Source organism: Propithecus coquereli, unplaced genomic scaffold (genome assembly GCF_000956105.1).
Source record: "Propithecus coquereli isolate 6110/MARCELLA unplaced genomic scaffold, Pcoq_1.0 Scaffold81, whole genome shotgun sequence".
Taxonomy (NCBI): Eukaryota; Metazoa; Chordata; class Mammalia; order Primates; family Indriidae; genus Propithecus; species Propithecus coquereli.
The window spans coordinates 6,361,939-6,377,344 of record NW_012154285.1 but is presented as its reverse complement, the minus strand read 5'-3'; the positions used below and the strand labels follow the sequence as shown (position 1 = coordinate 6,377,344).

Sequence of the window (15,406 nt, the reverse complement as noted above, 5' to 3'; positions counted from 1 at the left end):
AAAAAAAAAAAAAAAGAAGCAACACCAAACTAGATGAACATATATTTTTGGAATGTTCAAAAAGATGTTTTCTACCAATCTCATAAAAGCAGGCATATGTTGATCTTTCAGGATAACTAAAAGATCTGAGAACTTCTGGGGGAGGTTGCTATAAAGTCTCTTTTCTCTCCTACCCAAACTTTATTTGTCTTGAACAATCTGGAATTTGAATTAGCATATAGGCTTTTCACTCCTGTAGCTTGAATATGCAATGGCAAAAATACATCTGAACTTTACCTTGAATCTTCGCAGAGGTCAACAACATTAGGGACAGGCACTCCAGCCTTTGCAAGGGCTTTCATAATCCTGCCAGAACAAAATAACATAAGCAGAACTGCTGGCAGAACTCATGAAATGTTCTTGAAATTACTATTCTGATTTAAAAATTAGTACAGGCATAAACTGAAATGGAATTCTAAGAAATATTCAATTGACCCAAAAGTAGATAAGAACACAAAACAGATGGGGTAAACAAAAAACAAATGGTGAAGTCACAGATCTACATCAAACATATCAATATATGACCAAACTATATGATGTCTACAAGAGTTATGCTTTAAATATAAAAACATAGATAGGTTGAAAACGAAAGGCTAGAAAGGGAAGTACTGTGCAATTGCTAAGTGTAATGGAGCCGGCGTGGCTACTCCAGTACCAGGTAAAGTGGGCTTTAGGGCAGAGCATTACCAGAGACAGACAGACATTTCAAAACAGTACAGGAGTTGATTATCAGGAAAATACTACAATCACAAATACACACGTGCTTAAAACATACCTTAGAAATACATGAAGTAAAAATGATTCAAATTAAAGAGAAAAATGGACAAATCCACAATCATAGTTGGGATTTTAACACTCCTTTCTCAGTAATGATAGAACTAGACAAAGAGCTTTATCTAAAGACATAGATCTGAACAACACTACCAACCAACTTGACCTGCTGGATATTTCTAGGACACTCACTCGGCAATTGTGAAATACACATTATTTTCAAGTGTACACAATATGTTTACCAAGATGAATCATGTGCTGGTCCATAAAATAAGTCTCATTAAATTTCAATAAATATTGAAATTGTGCAGAATATTTCTCGGATCTCAGTGGAATTAAACTAGAATATGATTAAACTAATGTATGGTATCTAGAAAAAACCCAAATATTTGAAAGCTAAACAACACACTTCTATATAACCCATGGGTTAAAAAAGAAATCAAAAGAGAAATTAGAAAGTATTTCAAATTAGAATAATAATAAAAATACAAAATTTGTAGAATGCAGCTAAGAAGTGCTTAGAAACACACTTACAACTTTAAATGTTTGTATTAGAAAAGAAAAAAGATTTTAAATCACTGACTTAAGATTACATCTTAAGAAGGTAAAAATAAACCCAGAGTAAGTAGATGAAAGGGAATAAAGTTAACAGTAGAAATACAATAAAAACAGAAAAAATTAATGAAACCAAATATTGGTTCTTTGAACAGATCAACATGATTGATACATACCTAGCTAGAATGATGAGAGAGAAAAAAAGAGAGAACAAATTATCAATCAATACCAGGAACGATAAGGAGGGGATATTACTACAGATCCTACATACTTTAAAAGGCAGGCCAGGCTGAGGCTGGAGGATCACTTGAGCCCAGAACTTTGAGGCTGCAGTGAGCTATGATGATGCTACTGCTCTCTAGCCTGGGCAACAGACGGAGACCCTATCTTCAAAAAAAAAAGGATAATAAGGTGATATTATGAACAATAAATTTGACAGCTTAGGTGAAATGGAAAAATTCCTTAGAAATTCCAACTTATCAAAACTAAAACAAAATGAAATAAAATATCTGAGTAACCCTGTATTTATTAAACTGAATTCATAATCAAAAACCTTCTCCTAAAGAAAATTCCTGGCCGGGCGCGGTGGCTCACGCCTGTAATCCTAGCTCTCTGGGAGGCCGAGGCGGGTGGATTGCTTGAGCTCAGGAGTTCGAAACCAGCCTGAGCCAGAGCGAGACCCCATCTCTGCTAAAAATAGAAAGAAATTAATCGGACAACTAAAAATATATAGAAAAAATTAGCCGGGCATGTTGGCGCATGCCTATAGTCCCAGCTACTCAGGAGGCTGAGGCAGGAGGATCGCTTGAGCCCAGGAGTTTGAGGTTGCTCTGAGCTAGGCTGATGCCACGGCACTCTACCCCGGGCATCACAGTGAGACTCTGTCTAAAAAAAAAAAAAAAAAAAAAGAAAATTCCTGGCACAGATGATTTCACTGGTGAATTCTATGAAACATTCAAGGAAGAAATTTTTTTTTTTTTTTTAAGAGACAGGGTCTCACTGTTGCTCAGGCTGGAGAGCAGGGTTGTCATCATAGCTCACTGCAGCCTCAAACTCCTGCGCTCAAGTGATCTTCCCACCTCAGCCTCCTGAGTAGCTGGGACTACCGGTATGCACCACCACACCCGACTAATTTTTTCATTTTTTGTAGAGATGAGGTCTCACTATGTTGCCTGGGCTGATCTCAAACTCCTGGCCTCAAGCAATCCTCCCACCTTCACTTCCCAAAGTGCCAGGGTTATAGGCGTGAGCCACTGCTTCTGGCCACGTTTGGCATTTTATAAGCAGATACTATATTATGTTTCATCTTCAAATGAACATTTCAGTTTTTACTACAGTGGAAATTCTGTGCATTCCTGGATTTTTTGAATATCATTTTAGCACTCCAGAATTCCTTGGTACCTCTGGGAAGGGTTAGAGAGCGATCCCAAGCATGATACACAGAAAACACAGTGGTGGTTTTACAATTTTAAGGTCTCTCTTTCCACAAATACACATCTGCTCTCATATGGGCACATAGTAAGTGCTCAAAAATAGCTATAGGCTTTCTCCTGTGAGTAACCCCTAAGGCTTTATAATCTTTAGTCAGCAGTCCCTGCAACACCTGGGGAAAGCAGAGTCTAGGAACCAAAGAGTCGAGAGGAGAGACAGTAAACAACAAGAACAAGGAGGGGCCGGGAGCTGAAATCCCATTTTCCTATTACTCTCTGCAACCCTCCTTCTGTAGAGTGTAAGAGGCTGAAATAAGAAGAGGCAGGGCAAATCTCCTAGGACAGCGAGCCCCACCCTAGAGCTCTTTTGTGGCTTTGCTGCCCACTCTCCAAGGGATTTGCAGTGAGGTTTTTTCCTACCTTCTATGTTTAAATTTTCCTATTTGCAAAACAAAATATTTTACTGGGGATGGGTTATAATGCATTTATTCTTTTAAATATTTTAGTACAGAAAATTTCAAACACATATAATGGTAGAGAGATTTGTATAGTGAACCCCATGTACCTGTCATCCAGCTTCGATGACTATCCACTCATGGCCACATGTAGCCCCACTAATATATTGATTTTAAGACTAAAGGTCCTAAAGACTTTAATCTTTACTGGAAAGTTTTTAAAACTAAAGGGCAAGACTAAAGAGCATCTCAATAATGCCTTTTTTCATCTAGAAGTTCCAAAAAAAATCTAGCCTCCAGCAAGTTTAGGAATAGAAAAGAGAAGCCAAACTTCTGAATGAAATTAGTTATGTGTTCTCATTTGAAATAACTGAGAGATTCCTAATTGCAGCTTTAAACGTGTCAGGGCACTTTTACAGAGTGCTGACTTTCCAGCTAGGGGCTGAGCGTGTGCAACATGGAGGCCAGGTGGGCAAGTGCCCCCTGGGCCCTGAGAACTTACCTGAACTCCCTCTCCACTGCGTGGGCAGATGGAAGGAGTGTCCCTGGAGGTTTCTTCCTCAGAACCAGCTGATGATTGGCCAGTCTGATGTAGTAAGTTGGATTTGACTGCCCGTGATCAAACTGCAGGAGTTCCAATGGGCCTGCAAGTTTGCAAACATCAAAAATTCAAACCGGATCTGAGGACAGGTCTGGACAGACATTCTTTCTTTCTAATGAGTCCTGCACTTCGGATGCAAAATATCCTTGTCTGATATGCAGAACAAGGAAGGCATCTCCTCCCTGGGTACCAGGAGGGACTGAGTCCCAGGCGCACCTGCCAGCTCAGGTCCAGAATCACATGCCACTACAATTTGGCAAAGGCCACTGGCTTTACACTATGATAATTTTCTCACTTTGTACCGGTGTCCAATTTTACCCTTCTTGCCAACTCCTGCTCCATGACCAAAAACATTTTTATTCTGTTTATCAACCATAAGCACAGTCATGGCAACTCATCTTGCCAAATGGAATGCTTTAAGCCTGAGGATGAAAAGTGCCCTTGTGTGTCCCTCAGCCTGACACTGACGTGACAGCTAAAAGGAGCTATGCAGAGGCCTTCGGCTTTAGCTAAAGCTTCCGTGGGATGCAATTTCCCATTCCACCAGGCTGAATTCTGTGGCTCCCTTGTAGGCTCCTTGAGGAGGTGAACCTCACTAACCCTCGGCTTCATCGGACTGAACTCTGGACGTAGATTCACTTCACTCGGTCGGAAGAGCAGGAGAGCAAAGGGACTGCCTGAGTCTGTCAGCCTGGTCAGAAGGGGCCCCTCAGCTTCGCAGAGACACTACCAAGAATCCAATCACTGGAAAATATCGTAACATGAAACTCTATCAATAAAAGCCTTTTTCAAGGACCAAGAGGGTAAGGCAAAACTTGATCATCTGGTAAGAATCTCTTCAAAAGCTCACAAGGCACTTGTTTTTCTGAGGGTGGAATGCGGAGAATGAGAGAAGGAACTTCTCTCCGAGAGATGGAGACATCTTGTCACATTTTAAAATCATGCAGCTTTCAAGTCACCTTCACAAAGCAGGCTGTCCTCTTAAAAAATTAGAAGCTCTCAAACCCCCCTGAGCACACACTGCAGTCCCCAAGTTCCTCTCCTCCCTGAAAGCCGTCTGCAGGTGACTGCTGCTCTACCACGCTCTCACGTAGAGGAGAGGCACAGGTACACTTTGGGGGACCCATGAAAAAGGAAGTCAATGCTTTTTCCCAAGCAAAACTGAAAACAGCACTCAGATCCACCAGGCCCAATGGCTGCTTTCCCATCACACTGCCTCTTTGTCTCTAGCACATTCCATCAGGATTTGAAAGTGAGAACCAGACTGAAAGCACAGCCTTGAGGAGAGTTACCAAAATACCAAAATTCACATACCTGTGGTTTGGATCCCTAGTAAGTCTTTGAGGTATTTCTCCAAGGACTCTTTTGGAATTTCCATTGTCTTTCTCACAGGACGTGTGTTTGGAATACTCGCTCTCAATGTAAAACCCAAAAGAGCTTCTAATTCCTTTACTGCAGTCTCTGGGTCATGAACCTGGTTTCAGAGAAAATATTGAACCACCAGCTGGTCCTGACCTCCCTTCCTGTCTGTTCTCTGCAAGGGTAGTTCTTTAGAGGAAGTTATTGAAGAAGTCAGTTCTCTGAGGAAGGCCTTTGCAGACAGGATACTCAGCTAATGAGGAAGCAGCAGAATGAGTTTCCTCTTCCCATTTATTAATAACTCCTACCCACATTGAACTTTCTATCTGCAGGGAAGAGCATCGGTTAAGAGTTCACAACACAGCAGAGTGTGATGGCTGCTGCCTACAATCCAGCTACTGGAGGCCAAGGCAGGAGGATCACTTGAGCTCAGGAGTGTAAGGCCAGCCTGGGCAACATAGTGAGACTCCGTCTTAAAAAATATACTCTCTTGGGACAAGAAGGCAGAAGGAAGATTGTGCTGCTGCATTTGCTCTGTCTCTACAGGCCCATTAGCTTAGTAATGAAAACTCAAATGTAGAAGAAGGCTGGCCGAGAGCTCTCACATGGCTTCTTGCACTTCATAGCCTTCATGGCCTGGGTAGCCCGAGTGCTCCCCACCTAGAACAGCATCACTAGATCACTAGGACAGTCTGAATGCCACGCGCTGTCTTTAGCCTGCCATTCACCTCCTTGTATACAAGGCATTTTCTCAAAATGCCTTCTTAGTATGTGTTTGTCTTGCTTCCCATTGAAAATACAAGCAGCTAGTCACATAGATGTCCAAATTAATAAAAACAAAAATAAGATGACTATGGAAACATGGGGGAAACCACTAAGGAAAGCTACAGCTACAAATGTAAAAAGACTGGGTAGAAACATAGTGCCTGGTGCATAGTAGGGTTCAAAACATAGTGACTATTACCTTAATGGTGCGAATACCAAGGCTGGCAGCTGCTTTTAGATTTGGTCCAAGATCGTCAAGAAAGATGGACTCAGAGGGCTGCAGGCCGAGCCGCTCTAAGCACAGCTGGTAGATCCTAGGGTCTGGCTTACAGATACCTTCCAGGCAGGACTCCACGACCTGAGGGAGGGACAGGAATGAGAGATGAATGTCCCTAAAGGTGGCGCTCCCACACGCATGCTGGTAAACTTTTTGAAAGGAAGAACATGAGGAGGACAGTTGAGATTTATTTCAGTAAGTAACTTAAGAGTGTTATGATATAAAATGATGTTGCCTTCTTACGTTGAGTGATTTGACAATACTAGGTTACAACCTGGGGGCAAACTCACGAAACCAAAGTTCTGGTTCAGATGCTACGACCTTATACAAACAGCAAGGTCACAGTGGATGGCATTTTGCTAATGCCATATATTGGGGCTACACAGAACAGAAGATAAGCTGTACATGTCAGCTTTATGGAAAATATTTTACCATTTTTCCAGAAAGAGGGGACTGTTTACTGCTACAAAATAAACATGACCTTAATGTTTACTTCAGAGGTTAAAAAAAATAACCCATCCATACTCAATTTAGACAGAAATCCCACAGGAGGACTGATACCAAAGATACCACAGTGGCAAAGACACTGTTCCTTTCATGCTAGGAGGCCCCTCTACCCTGACAGCCTTGCTTCAGCCATGTACATCATCTGGAACTGGGGGGCTGGTGAGGGTTCAGGAGAACCCTGAAAAAGCTATCTCAGCGTCAGGCTATCTCTGATCCAGTGACCCCCTGGAAGTGCTCTTACACTGTCTCCAGGGCTTAATCTTCTATAAAGTGGGCCCAGCAGGGCCATATAGGCCTATAACCAACACCCTCTGGTCCTCCCTAAGAATAGAACTAAATGTCTGACTCACTGTTTGGAATGACCCACGTTCTCTAAGGTCAAGGACAAAAGCAAGGGACCCTCCCTCCACTTGTATTCTAGGTGGGTGAAACTGTTCTTTCAGGTAAATAAATGTCCTGAATAAACTGGACCTTTCTACTCACTTTTCCTTGTCTCCTAAGGACCTGAGTGAGTTAAAAGAATACTAAGAAGCTCCCCCTAAAGAAAATGTTAATCGTGGGTAGCAGAGAAGCAGGACATGTCACACACCAATCGATACATTATGCTAGAAGGAAGCAGCTTCTCGCTGTTGTGCTTCATAGTTGTGCCAGCTGAGACAAGACGTGAGAGAGCAGAGGGGACTCACGGGGATGGGTCCAAGTTCTGACGAGCAGACAGCTCTTCTCACCAGGTCAGCTGCATTTGGGTGAGGTGAAAAATCCTGAAGATTTGTTTGATAGATCTCTGGCCTTCTCTTTCCCTTCCCTTTTGCACAGATGGCATGAACCTGTTCAAGGTTTCTATTACCTCCTCGGCAAACGAGGAACTGTGGGAACATGGCCAGTGTTTGTCCAAATATAGATGAAATAAAAATGGTTTTAGTTTGTCAAGGATCTGTCACAGGAAGGTAGAAGGGAAGCCTCCTTCTCAAGGTGGGCATGCTGGGGGCCGTGTGACAGGAGAGAACTGTGGACAGAACCCACTGCATCTCAGGGGTTCTCACCCCAACTGCACGGCAGAATCACCTATGGTGTTTTTCATAAATATGCATGTCCAGGTCCTGCCCAGACACACTCAATGAGAACTTCCAGGGAAAGGTACCTGGTACCTTTACAAACTCCCAGGTCATGCTGATGTGCAGGCAGAGTTGAAAACCTATACATTAATCTCACTGGTCCAATTAAGGGCACAAACACACACAACAGGCAGATTTAGGACTAAGGGGCAGGGAACATGCTACTTTCTGGAGTCAAACCAAAGTACCTCTTCCAAGGATGGAAAGAAACAGAAAGGGGTTCTATTAATAAAATGTGCAATGCTCAAGTTATCAGAGAAGTTTCTCCTAATGTGTTCCAGAGGCCACCGTGACTCACTGTATTTAGCCAGATGTTTCCCATTTGCACCGACCCGGACTATCCCTGGAGGAGTGGGCCACAGGGAAGGTTCCTCCTGATCCATCCCAACTCTGTAAGGCCCTGGAAGCTCTATGCCAATCTGGGCTTTGGAGTGTCTAAAGAGAATTATCACTGCTGTTGGTTATAAGACACAAACATTTAAAAAGTACCCAAATACAGCCAAGCACGTCAAAACTGTATCATAAGCATTCAAGGTCGGCATATACACATGGAGCATATCGTATCAATTCAGCAGGGGACTAAATCAGGCCAGGGAGGCAGTCAAGTTTTACTGGACAGTGCTGGTCTGGGAATTAACATCACAGCATAGAGGGCAACATAGTTGGTTTGAGAAGAGAAAAGGTCAAAAGGCCCATTAAGATGTGCAGGCTGATGGAGATGCTCTTGTTATATGAAGACAAAGGCTTGAATTCAGAATGTAAGGGAGTCTCTAAAGCTGAGGTTACAATCAGTTTTCAAATCCCACAAATGGTGACCTTGCTAAGAGCACAGTCATATTCTAAAAACCCTGTTTTCAACCCACTGCATCTAAACCTAACTTAGTCAAGTTTCTAAATAAATAACCATTCCCTCAAGACCTGCTAAAAGGCAGCATTTAATGTTGCATCCTGCACAGATCCTGTTTTGATTGTTTGAATCACTGTGAGCTTACCACATCAAACTGTTTCCGGTCCAGGGGCAAAAAGCTTCTCCCATCAGGAAAGTAAAAATTATTGCTCAAGACTGCAGTCCGAAGGCCTTTTGCCCGAATTTGAGCGATGGCCTCAGTCATCACTGGGAACTGCTTTGCCACTTGCTCACCGGTCAGCAGAGAGAAAAATGAGTCCACAGGCACAGAGGTCTTTGACTAAGAACAGGGAGGGCGGAGGAGAACCAGAATCGTTAAGAGTGAGAACCAGTCCCGACAAACGGAAAAGACTTATTCCTGGCTTCCTACTGCTCTCTGGTTGTAAGTGTCCGGACTCTCGGCTTGCTGTCTCCCTCCAACCCTGTGCTGAACTCTTCATCTAAGGTTTTTTAAAAAAGTAACTTAGAATTGGAGTTACAATGATGAGGGAATGGAGCTATTTATATCAATAATGCAATTAAATGACTTCTTTATTCCACTCGTGGATGGCTAATTGAAAAAATACCAGAACGTCATAAGAGGATACATTAAAGTCTAAAAGTGTATTAAGCAGATGTAATTTAATTTTTAATGATCCAGAAGGCACTTAATGATTTTGTATTGCCTCAGCATCACCATTATGAACTTTAGTTTCTCATCAATTTTTTTGTTTTTAAATTCAATCTATGTGAGTTTTCTAAAACTCTTATTATTATCAAGTTTCAAAATCTGCAAAAGCAAAGTCTGCTGTTTTATATATACATATATACACACAGATATTTTATAATAGCCTTATTGAAATATAATTCACATACTGTATAATTCACCTAAAGTATACAATTCAATGGTTTTTAATATATTCATAAAGTTGTGCAACCATCACCACAATCAATTTTAGAACATTTTCATTACCCTAAAGGGAAACCCATACCCATTAGCAGTCACTCCTCATTTCCCCCAACAGCCCCAGGCCTGGAAAACCACTAATCTACTTTCTGTCTCTATAGATTTGCCTATTCTGGACATTTCATGTAAATGGAACCGTACGATATGTGGTCTTTTTTGACTGGCTGCTTCTTTCACTTAGCATAACGTTTTCAAGGTTTACTATTTTATATATACATATTTTTTAATTACAGAAAATATATGAAACATAAAATTTACCATTTTAACTTTTTTTATGTTTTGAAACAGGGTCTCACTCTGTCATCTAGGTTGGAGTGCAGTGCTGAGATCACAGCTCACTGCAGTCTCGAACTCCTGGGCTCACATGATCCTCCTGCCTCAGCCTCTTGAGTAATTAGGATGATAGAGGCTCACCACCAGTCTCAGGTAATTAAAAAAAATTTTTTTTTGAGATGGGGTCTTGATATGTTGCCCAGGCTAGTCTCGAACACCTGGCCTCAAGTGATCTTCCCACCTCAGCCTTCCAAAGTGCCAGGATTACAGGTGTGAGCCACTGCGCCTGGCTCATTTTAACTATTTTTAAGTGTACAATGTAGTGGTGTTAAGTACAGTCACATTGTTATACAACTATCATCACCATCCACCTACAGAACTTTTCTTACTATTATATTTCTAAATTATATTTTAGTAGAGCTATTGTGAGGGTTACATGAGTTAATATAAAGAGCTTAGAGTAATACACAATACAGAGAAAATGCTAATATTACTGCTTTAAATAATATTTTTGATCAAAGCCTTTATGCAGACAGGTCCTGTTTCACTATCTGTGGGGTGCGGGGAGTTTTTGGGTTGCTGAACACACGGAGGTGCTGGAGGGTGGCAGGCCCAGGAAGGGCATGGAAGCTCTGCACCCCTTCCCCCTGTGCATCTTGTCAGGTGACTGTTCATCTGTATCCTTCATAATATCCTTTATAATAAACAAGTAAACATTAAAAAAAATCTGCTGGAGGGGCTTACTAAAGAATATTTCTACTTATGCATACGTGAATTTAAAGTTGAGTACCTAGGGATAGAAGAAATAGCTTAAAAACACATAATGGGTTATTAGACGATATGGTTTGGATGTTGGGCTCCTCCAAATTTCATGTTGAAATTTGATCCCCAGTGTTGAATGTGGACCCGGTGGGAGGTGTTTGGGTCATGGGGTGGATCCCTCATAAATCGCGTGGTGCCTTCCCCTCCATAATGGGTAAGTTCTCTCTGTATTAGTTAAGAGCTGATTGTCTGAAGGAGCCTGGCACCACTCCCACCATCTTTGCTCCTTCTCTCGCCATGTGACACGCCTGCTTCTTCTTCACCTTTCACCTTGATGGGAAGCTCCCTGAAGCCTTCAGCAGAAGCAGATGCTGGTGCGATGCTTCCTGAACAATCTGCAGAACTGTGAGCCGAATAAACCACTTTTCTTTATAAATTACCCAGCCTCAGGCATTTTTTTGTAGCAGTGCAAAATGAACTGAAACATTAGGTTTCACTTTTTTTTTGAGACAGGGTCTTGCTCTGTCACCCAGGCTGGAGTACAATGCAACTTTGAACTCCTGGGCTGAAGTGATCTTCCTGCCTCAGCCTCCCGAGTAGCTGGGACTACAGGTGTGTACCACCACACCCAGCTAATGTTTCTATTTTTTGTACAGATGGGGTCTCACTCTTGCTCAGGGTGGTCTCGAACTCCTGACCTCAAGTGATCTTCCTGCTTCAACCTCCCAAAGTGCTAGGATTACAGGCAAGAGCCATGGCGGCAGGCCTACGTTTTGCTTTATTTTCAGTTTAATCAACTTATGGATGAATGTTGCAACCACTACTCAATGCAGAAAGAATAATACGGAAATGCAGGTATGTTTATCACTCACCATTTCAGAGCAAAGTCTCCCAAATTCTTGTAAGAAATCCTGCACTTTTATCTCTCCTCTCATAAATCTCATCCAAGGCCCATTTTCACCACCTTCCATCAAGGCCTTCATTATAGTTCCAGAAGGGATATGATTCCGTACCTCCCATTCTATAGGAAGCAAAATATGCAAAAGTAAAATATAATACATTGACAAACGGCTGGGGTTTGAGGGACTCAGGGAATTACCACACCAGTTCCTACGGCATCATCATGGTGCCAGGGGGATGCTAGTAGGACGTCAGAGAAATTCATGAAATGCAAAATCTCAACCTCAGACCTCCAAAGGAAGAGTGACACTAATTTGTATGACAGAGTGCACACTGCCATTAAGTATCAGGTCCTGGCTGGGTGCGGTCACACAGTGAAAATGGTATGACACAGGGACAGGAAAGCTAGAACTGTGAGAGGCCCTGAATACCTGGCGAAAGCTTCCAGACTTAAGCTAAGGGACTACATGCAGGCATTCAAGGCTTTGAAGCAGGGGAGGGAAGGAACAAGATCTATGTTCTAGAAAGGTAACTCTGGAGCTAGAGGCAGGGAGAGGAGTGAGGAGGGTGATGCCATCATTTGGGTTAGAAAAGACAGGGATCTACACACAGGGAGAGGCAGTGGGAATGGAGGTTCTCAAGAGATTCTGGAGAAAGTTGAGAAACTTCCTGTCCAGTGACCTTTATGATTTCTGTAAAGGGGACATTAAGCTGTCGAGTATGAATATTTGGGGATGGTGAGGAGCCTGGGGGAGCTGACAGTTTGGAACAGCCCCTGAGGTAACCGTGAGAGAAATACGAGAAGAATAGGGAGGCTTTGGCTTAGCACCAAGGGCCCAGCTGAGGTTGGAGCTCAAAAACTAGCCCGGCCGGACGCGGTGGCTCACGCCTGTAATCCTAGCACTCTGGGAGGCCGAGGCGGGCGGATTGTTTGAGCTCAGGAGTTCGAGACCAGCCTGAGCCAGAGCGAGACCCCGTCTCTACTAAAAATAGAAAGAAATTAATTGGACAACTAAAAATGTATAGACAAAATTAGCCGGGCATGGTGGCGCATGCCTGTAGTCCCAGCTACTCGGGAGGCTGAGGCAGAAGGATTGCTTGAGCCCAGGAGTTTGAGGTTGCTGTGAGCTAGGCTGACGCCAGGGCACTCACTCTAGCCCAGGCAAAAGAGTGAGACTCTGTCTCAAAAAAAAAAAAAAAAAAAAAAAACTAGCCCACGCAGCCAGTTTGCACAGTTGGGTAATTGTTTCCAGCAGTGTTAGAGAGCCCAGACGCATGGGTGTAGAAAACCTGCACTTGGGTTGATTTAGGATGGAGAACTGGCCAGCCAGCCACCTCTGAAAGTCAAAAGGAGAGGGACAGCAAATTGTCCTTTTCTCCTTCCTGCTGGCTCAAATGAGAACATACAGCAGGAGGTGGGGCAGCCATGACAGACCACGAGGTGAAATTTGAAATGATGACAAGTCGCTTGTTAAGTTTGCTACCACTTGAAGCCAAAATGAATCTAACTAACGTAGGTTGAACTGAGTAGGGAAAAGAAGTAAAACCAGGGAGAGGCTGATAAAGAGAGGGCCAAGGAGACTGGAGGGTTCACCTTGTAGGCCCAGAAGCAGGTTTAGAGGGAGCGAGGCAGAAGAGAGAAATGTAATCAAAGGGGCAATTGCATTCAGCATTCAAGATTTCAGAAGCAGCACAGTTCCCAGGGAAAGGTAGTTAAATTCTGATCACAACAACGACAATCATGGCAGCTCATCGCTGATTGAGAATCTAGGAGGAGCTGAGCACTCACCACGCTAGGCAAGTGCTTTTCGTGGATTGCTTCATTCAACTCTCCCCCAAATCCCAAGGAGGCAGGTACTTTTATTAGTCCTAATTTAATGAGGAGGAAAATAAGACAAGTTGAATAATTTGCCCAAGACACTCAGCCACTAAGTGGTGCTTGGAATTTGATTCAAGAGCCAGAGCACTGCCCGCTGGGATACACTCTGCCTCCTCCACCCCCTCCATTCTCCCCCACACCCCAGTCCCCCAAAGTGAAACAGAACAGAATGAAGAGCTCACCTGCAGCCACTTTCCCTGGAGAAGGAATGAGAACTCCGCCCATGTCAAAAATTACGGCTCTGTAGGTGCTGCCTCCAAAATGTGTCCACCGGTGGGTTCCCTGGTGCCTGGACTGGAAGTGTTTCAGGAAGGCTGCCCTCCAAGCCCACTGGAGAGGGGCGGACTGCAAAAGCCTTCTTATGCACATGTTGAGGCTGGGGCTGTGCGAGAAGGCAGAGGGCAGAGCTCACCTTCGCTGCCTCAAATTCAGGCCTCCACCCTGGGGCTCAGGGGTGCCAGCCAGACATCTCCAACTGATCACCAACAAACACCTCAAACCACATCCACAAGTGACCTCACTGTGTCTCCGCCCTCCCTGACAACTGAGTAAAGGGCTCCATCATCCATCCTCCTGCCCATGCTAGAAAACTGGGACTCACCCTGAGTTCCCACAATCTCACCTCAGGTGTTGTTCTGTGCTGTCAATTCTTCCTCCTGAAAATCTCCATCTACCTCTTTCCATTCCTACTGCCACCATCTTGCCCATGGATCCTAACTGGTCCCCTTGCCTCTTCTCAAACCTCCCTCCAATCCTTTCTTCACTCTTTAGTCAGATGAATCTTTCAAAACTGGAAGTCTAATCATATTCTAACCCCATTTAAAATCTTCAATGGTGCCCACTGCCCTCTAGATTAACTCTCAGTTCCTTAACCTAGTTTAAAAGGCCCTCTAAGATCCGCTTCCCTCTTTCTGCAGCAATTCCCCGTTTTTTCACCTCAACCTGGATAATCTGGACATGGAAATCTACATGCAGTTTCCTCAAACACGTGAAGTTCTCCCCATGCTACCAAGCCTTTGCATATTCTGTTCCCTTGGCCTGGAATGCTCTCTTTCACCTGTTACCTGGTTAATTCTAAAGGGTCCTTTGGGTTGTAGTTTACCTGTCACTGTCTTTGTGAAACCTCTTCTGGCTATCAGAAATGACAGAGTAGGAGTCTGTATACTCCCAAGATGTCCTGTACTCATCTCCTCCTAGCACTTAAGATACCACCATCACAACATCAAAACACCATTATCTCTCTTACTGATCACTTACTGATCACTGTGATAGCCTACTGACTGTTCCCCACTGCCTCTTTTCTAAACTTATTTTCAAAATGATCAGGTTTAAAAAAAACATATACACACAACAAACAAATGCAAGTGCATATAGATATATATCTACATACACATGCATAGAGATAAACCAAATATGGCCAAATATTAATAGTCAATCTAGATGAAAGGTATATGAGAGATCATTGTACTTTGTACCCAGCTCTGTTGTCTGGGCTAGAGTGTAGTGGCATCATCATAGCTCACTGCAACCTCAAACTCCTGGGCTCAAGCAATCTTCCTGCCTTGGCCTTCCAAAATGTTAGGATTACAGGCGTGAGCCACCACACCCGACCTACTTTTTATGTCACTTCTATAGTTAAAAAACTTACTATTATAAAAATCAGGTAAGATTAAAACAGGCTAGGGCCGGGCGCAGTGGCTCACGCCTGTAATCCTAACACTCTGGGAGGCTGAGGCGGGCGGATTGTTTGAGCTCAGCAGTTCGAAACCAGACTGAGCAAGAGCGAGACCCCGTCTCTACTAAAAATAGAAAGAAATTAATTGGACAACTAAAAATACATAGAAAAAATTAGCCGGGCATGGTGG

General features: G+C 43.3%; 2 protein-coding genes across 4 annotated transcripts in view; one reads left to right on the top strand and one right to left on the bottom strand.

Moving 5' to 3' along the window:
• Positions 1-15,406, bottom strand: part of ACAD10 (acyl-CoA dehydrogenase family, member 10) — a 46,192-nt gene that overhangs the window by 26,705 nt on the left and 4,081 nt on the right. For 2 of the 3 annotated variants that reach the window (XM_012663467.1, XM_012663468.1), the window contains exons 2-8: positions 13,724-13,923; positions 11,635-11,783; positions 8,867-9,061; positions 6,175-6,333; positions 5,166-5,325; positions 3,753-3,894; positions 277-345 (exon numbers count right to left, since the gene is read on the bottom strand). In XM_012663467.1, the coding sequence (XP_012518921.1) occupies positions 277-345; positions 3,753-3,894; positions 5,166-5,325; positions 6,175-6,333; positions 8,867-9,061; positions 11,635-11,783; positions 13,724-13,910 (1,061 nt within the window). In that variant the 5' untranslated portion in view covers positions 13,911-13,923. The remainder of the gene's footprint in view (positions 1-276; positions 346-3,752; positions 3,895-5,165; positions 5,326-6,174; positions 6,334-8,866; positions 9,062-11,634; positions 11,784-13,723; positions 13,924-15,406) is intronic. The other variant, XM_012663469.1, reaches the window with a different exon arrangement.
• Positions 10,147-15,406, top strand: part of BRAP (BRCA1 associated protein) — a 39,690-nt gene continuing 34,430 nt past the window's right edge. The window contains exon 1 of the mRNA XM_012663471.1: positions 10,147-10,153. The gene's annotated coding sequence lies outside the window, so the exon portion shown is untranslated. The remainder of the gene's footprint in view (positions 10,154-15,406) is intronic.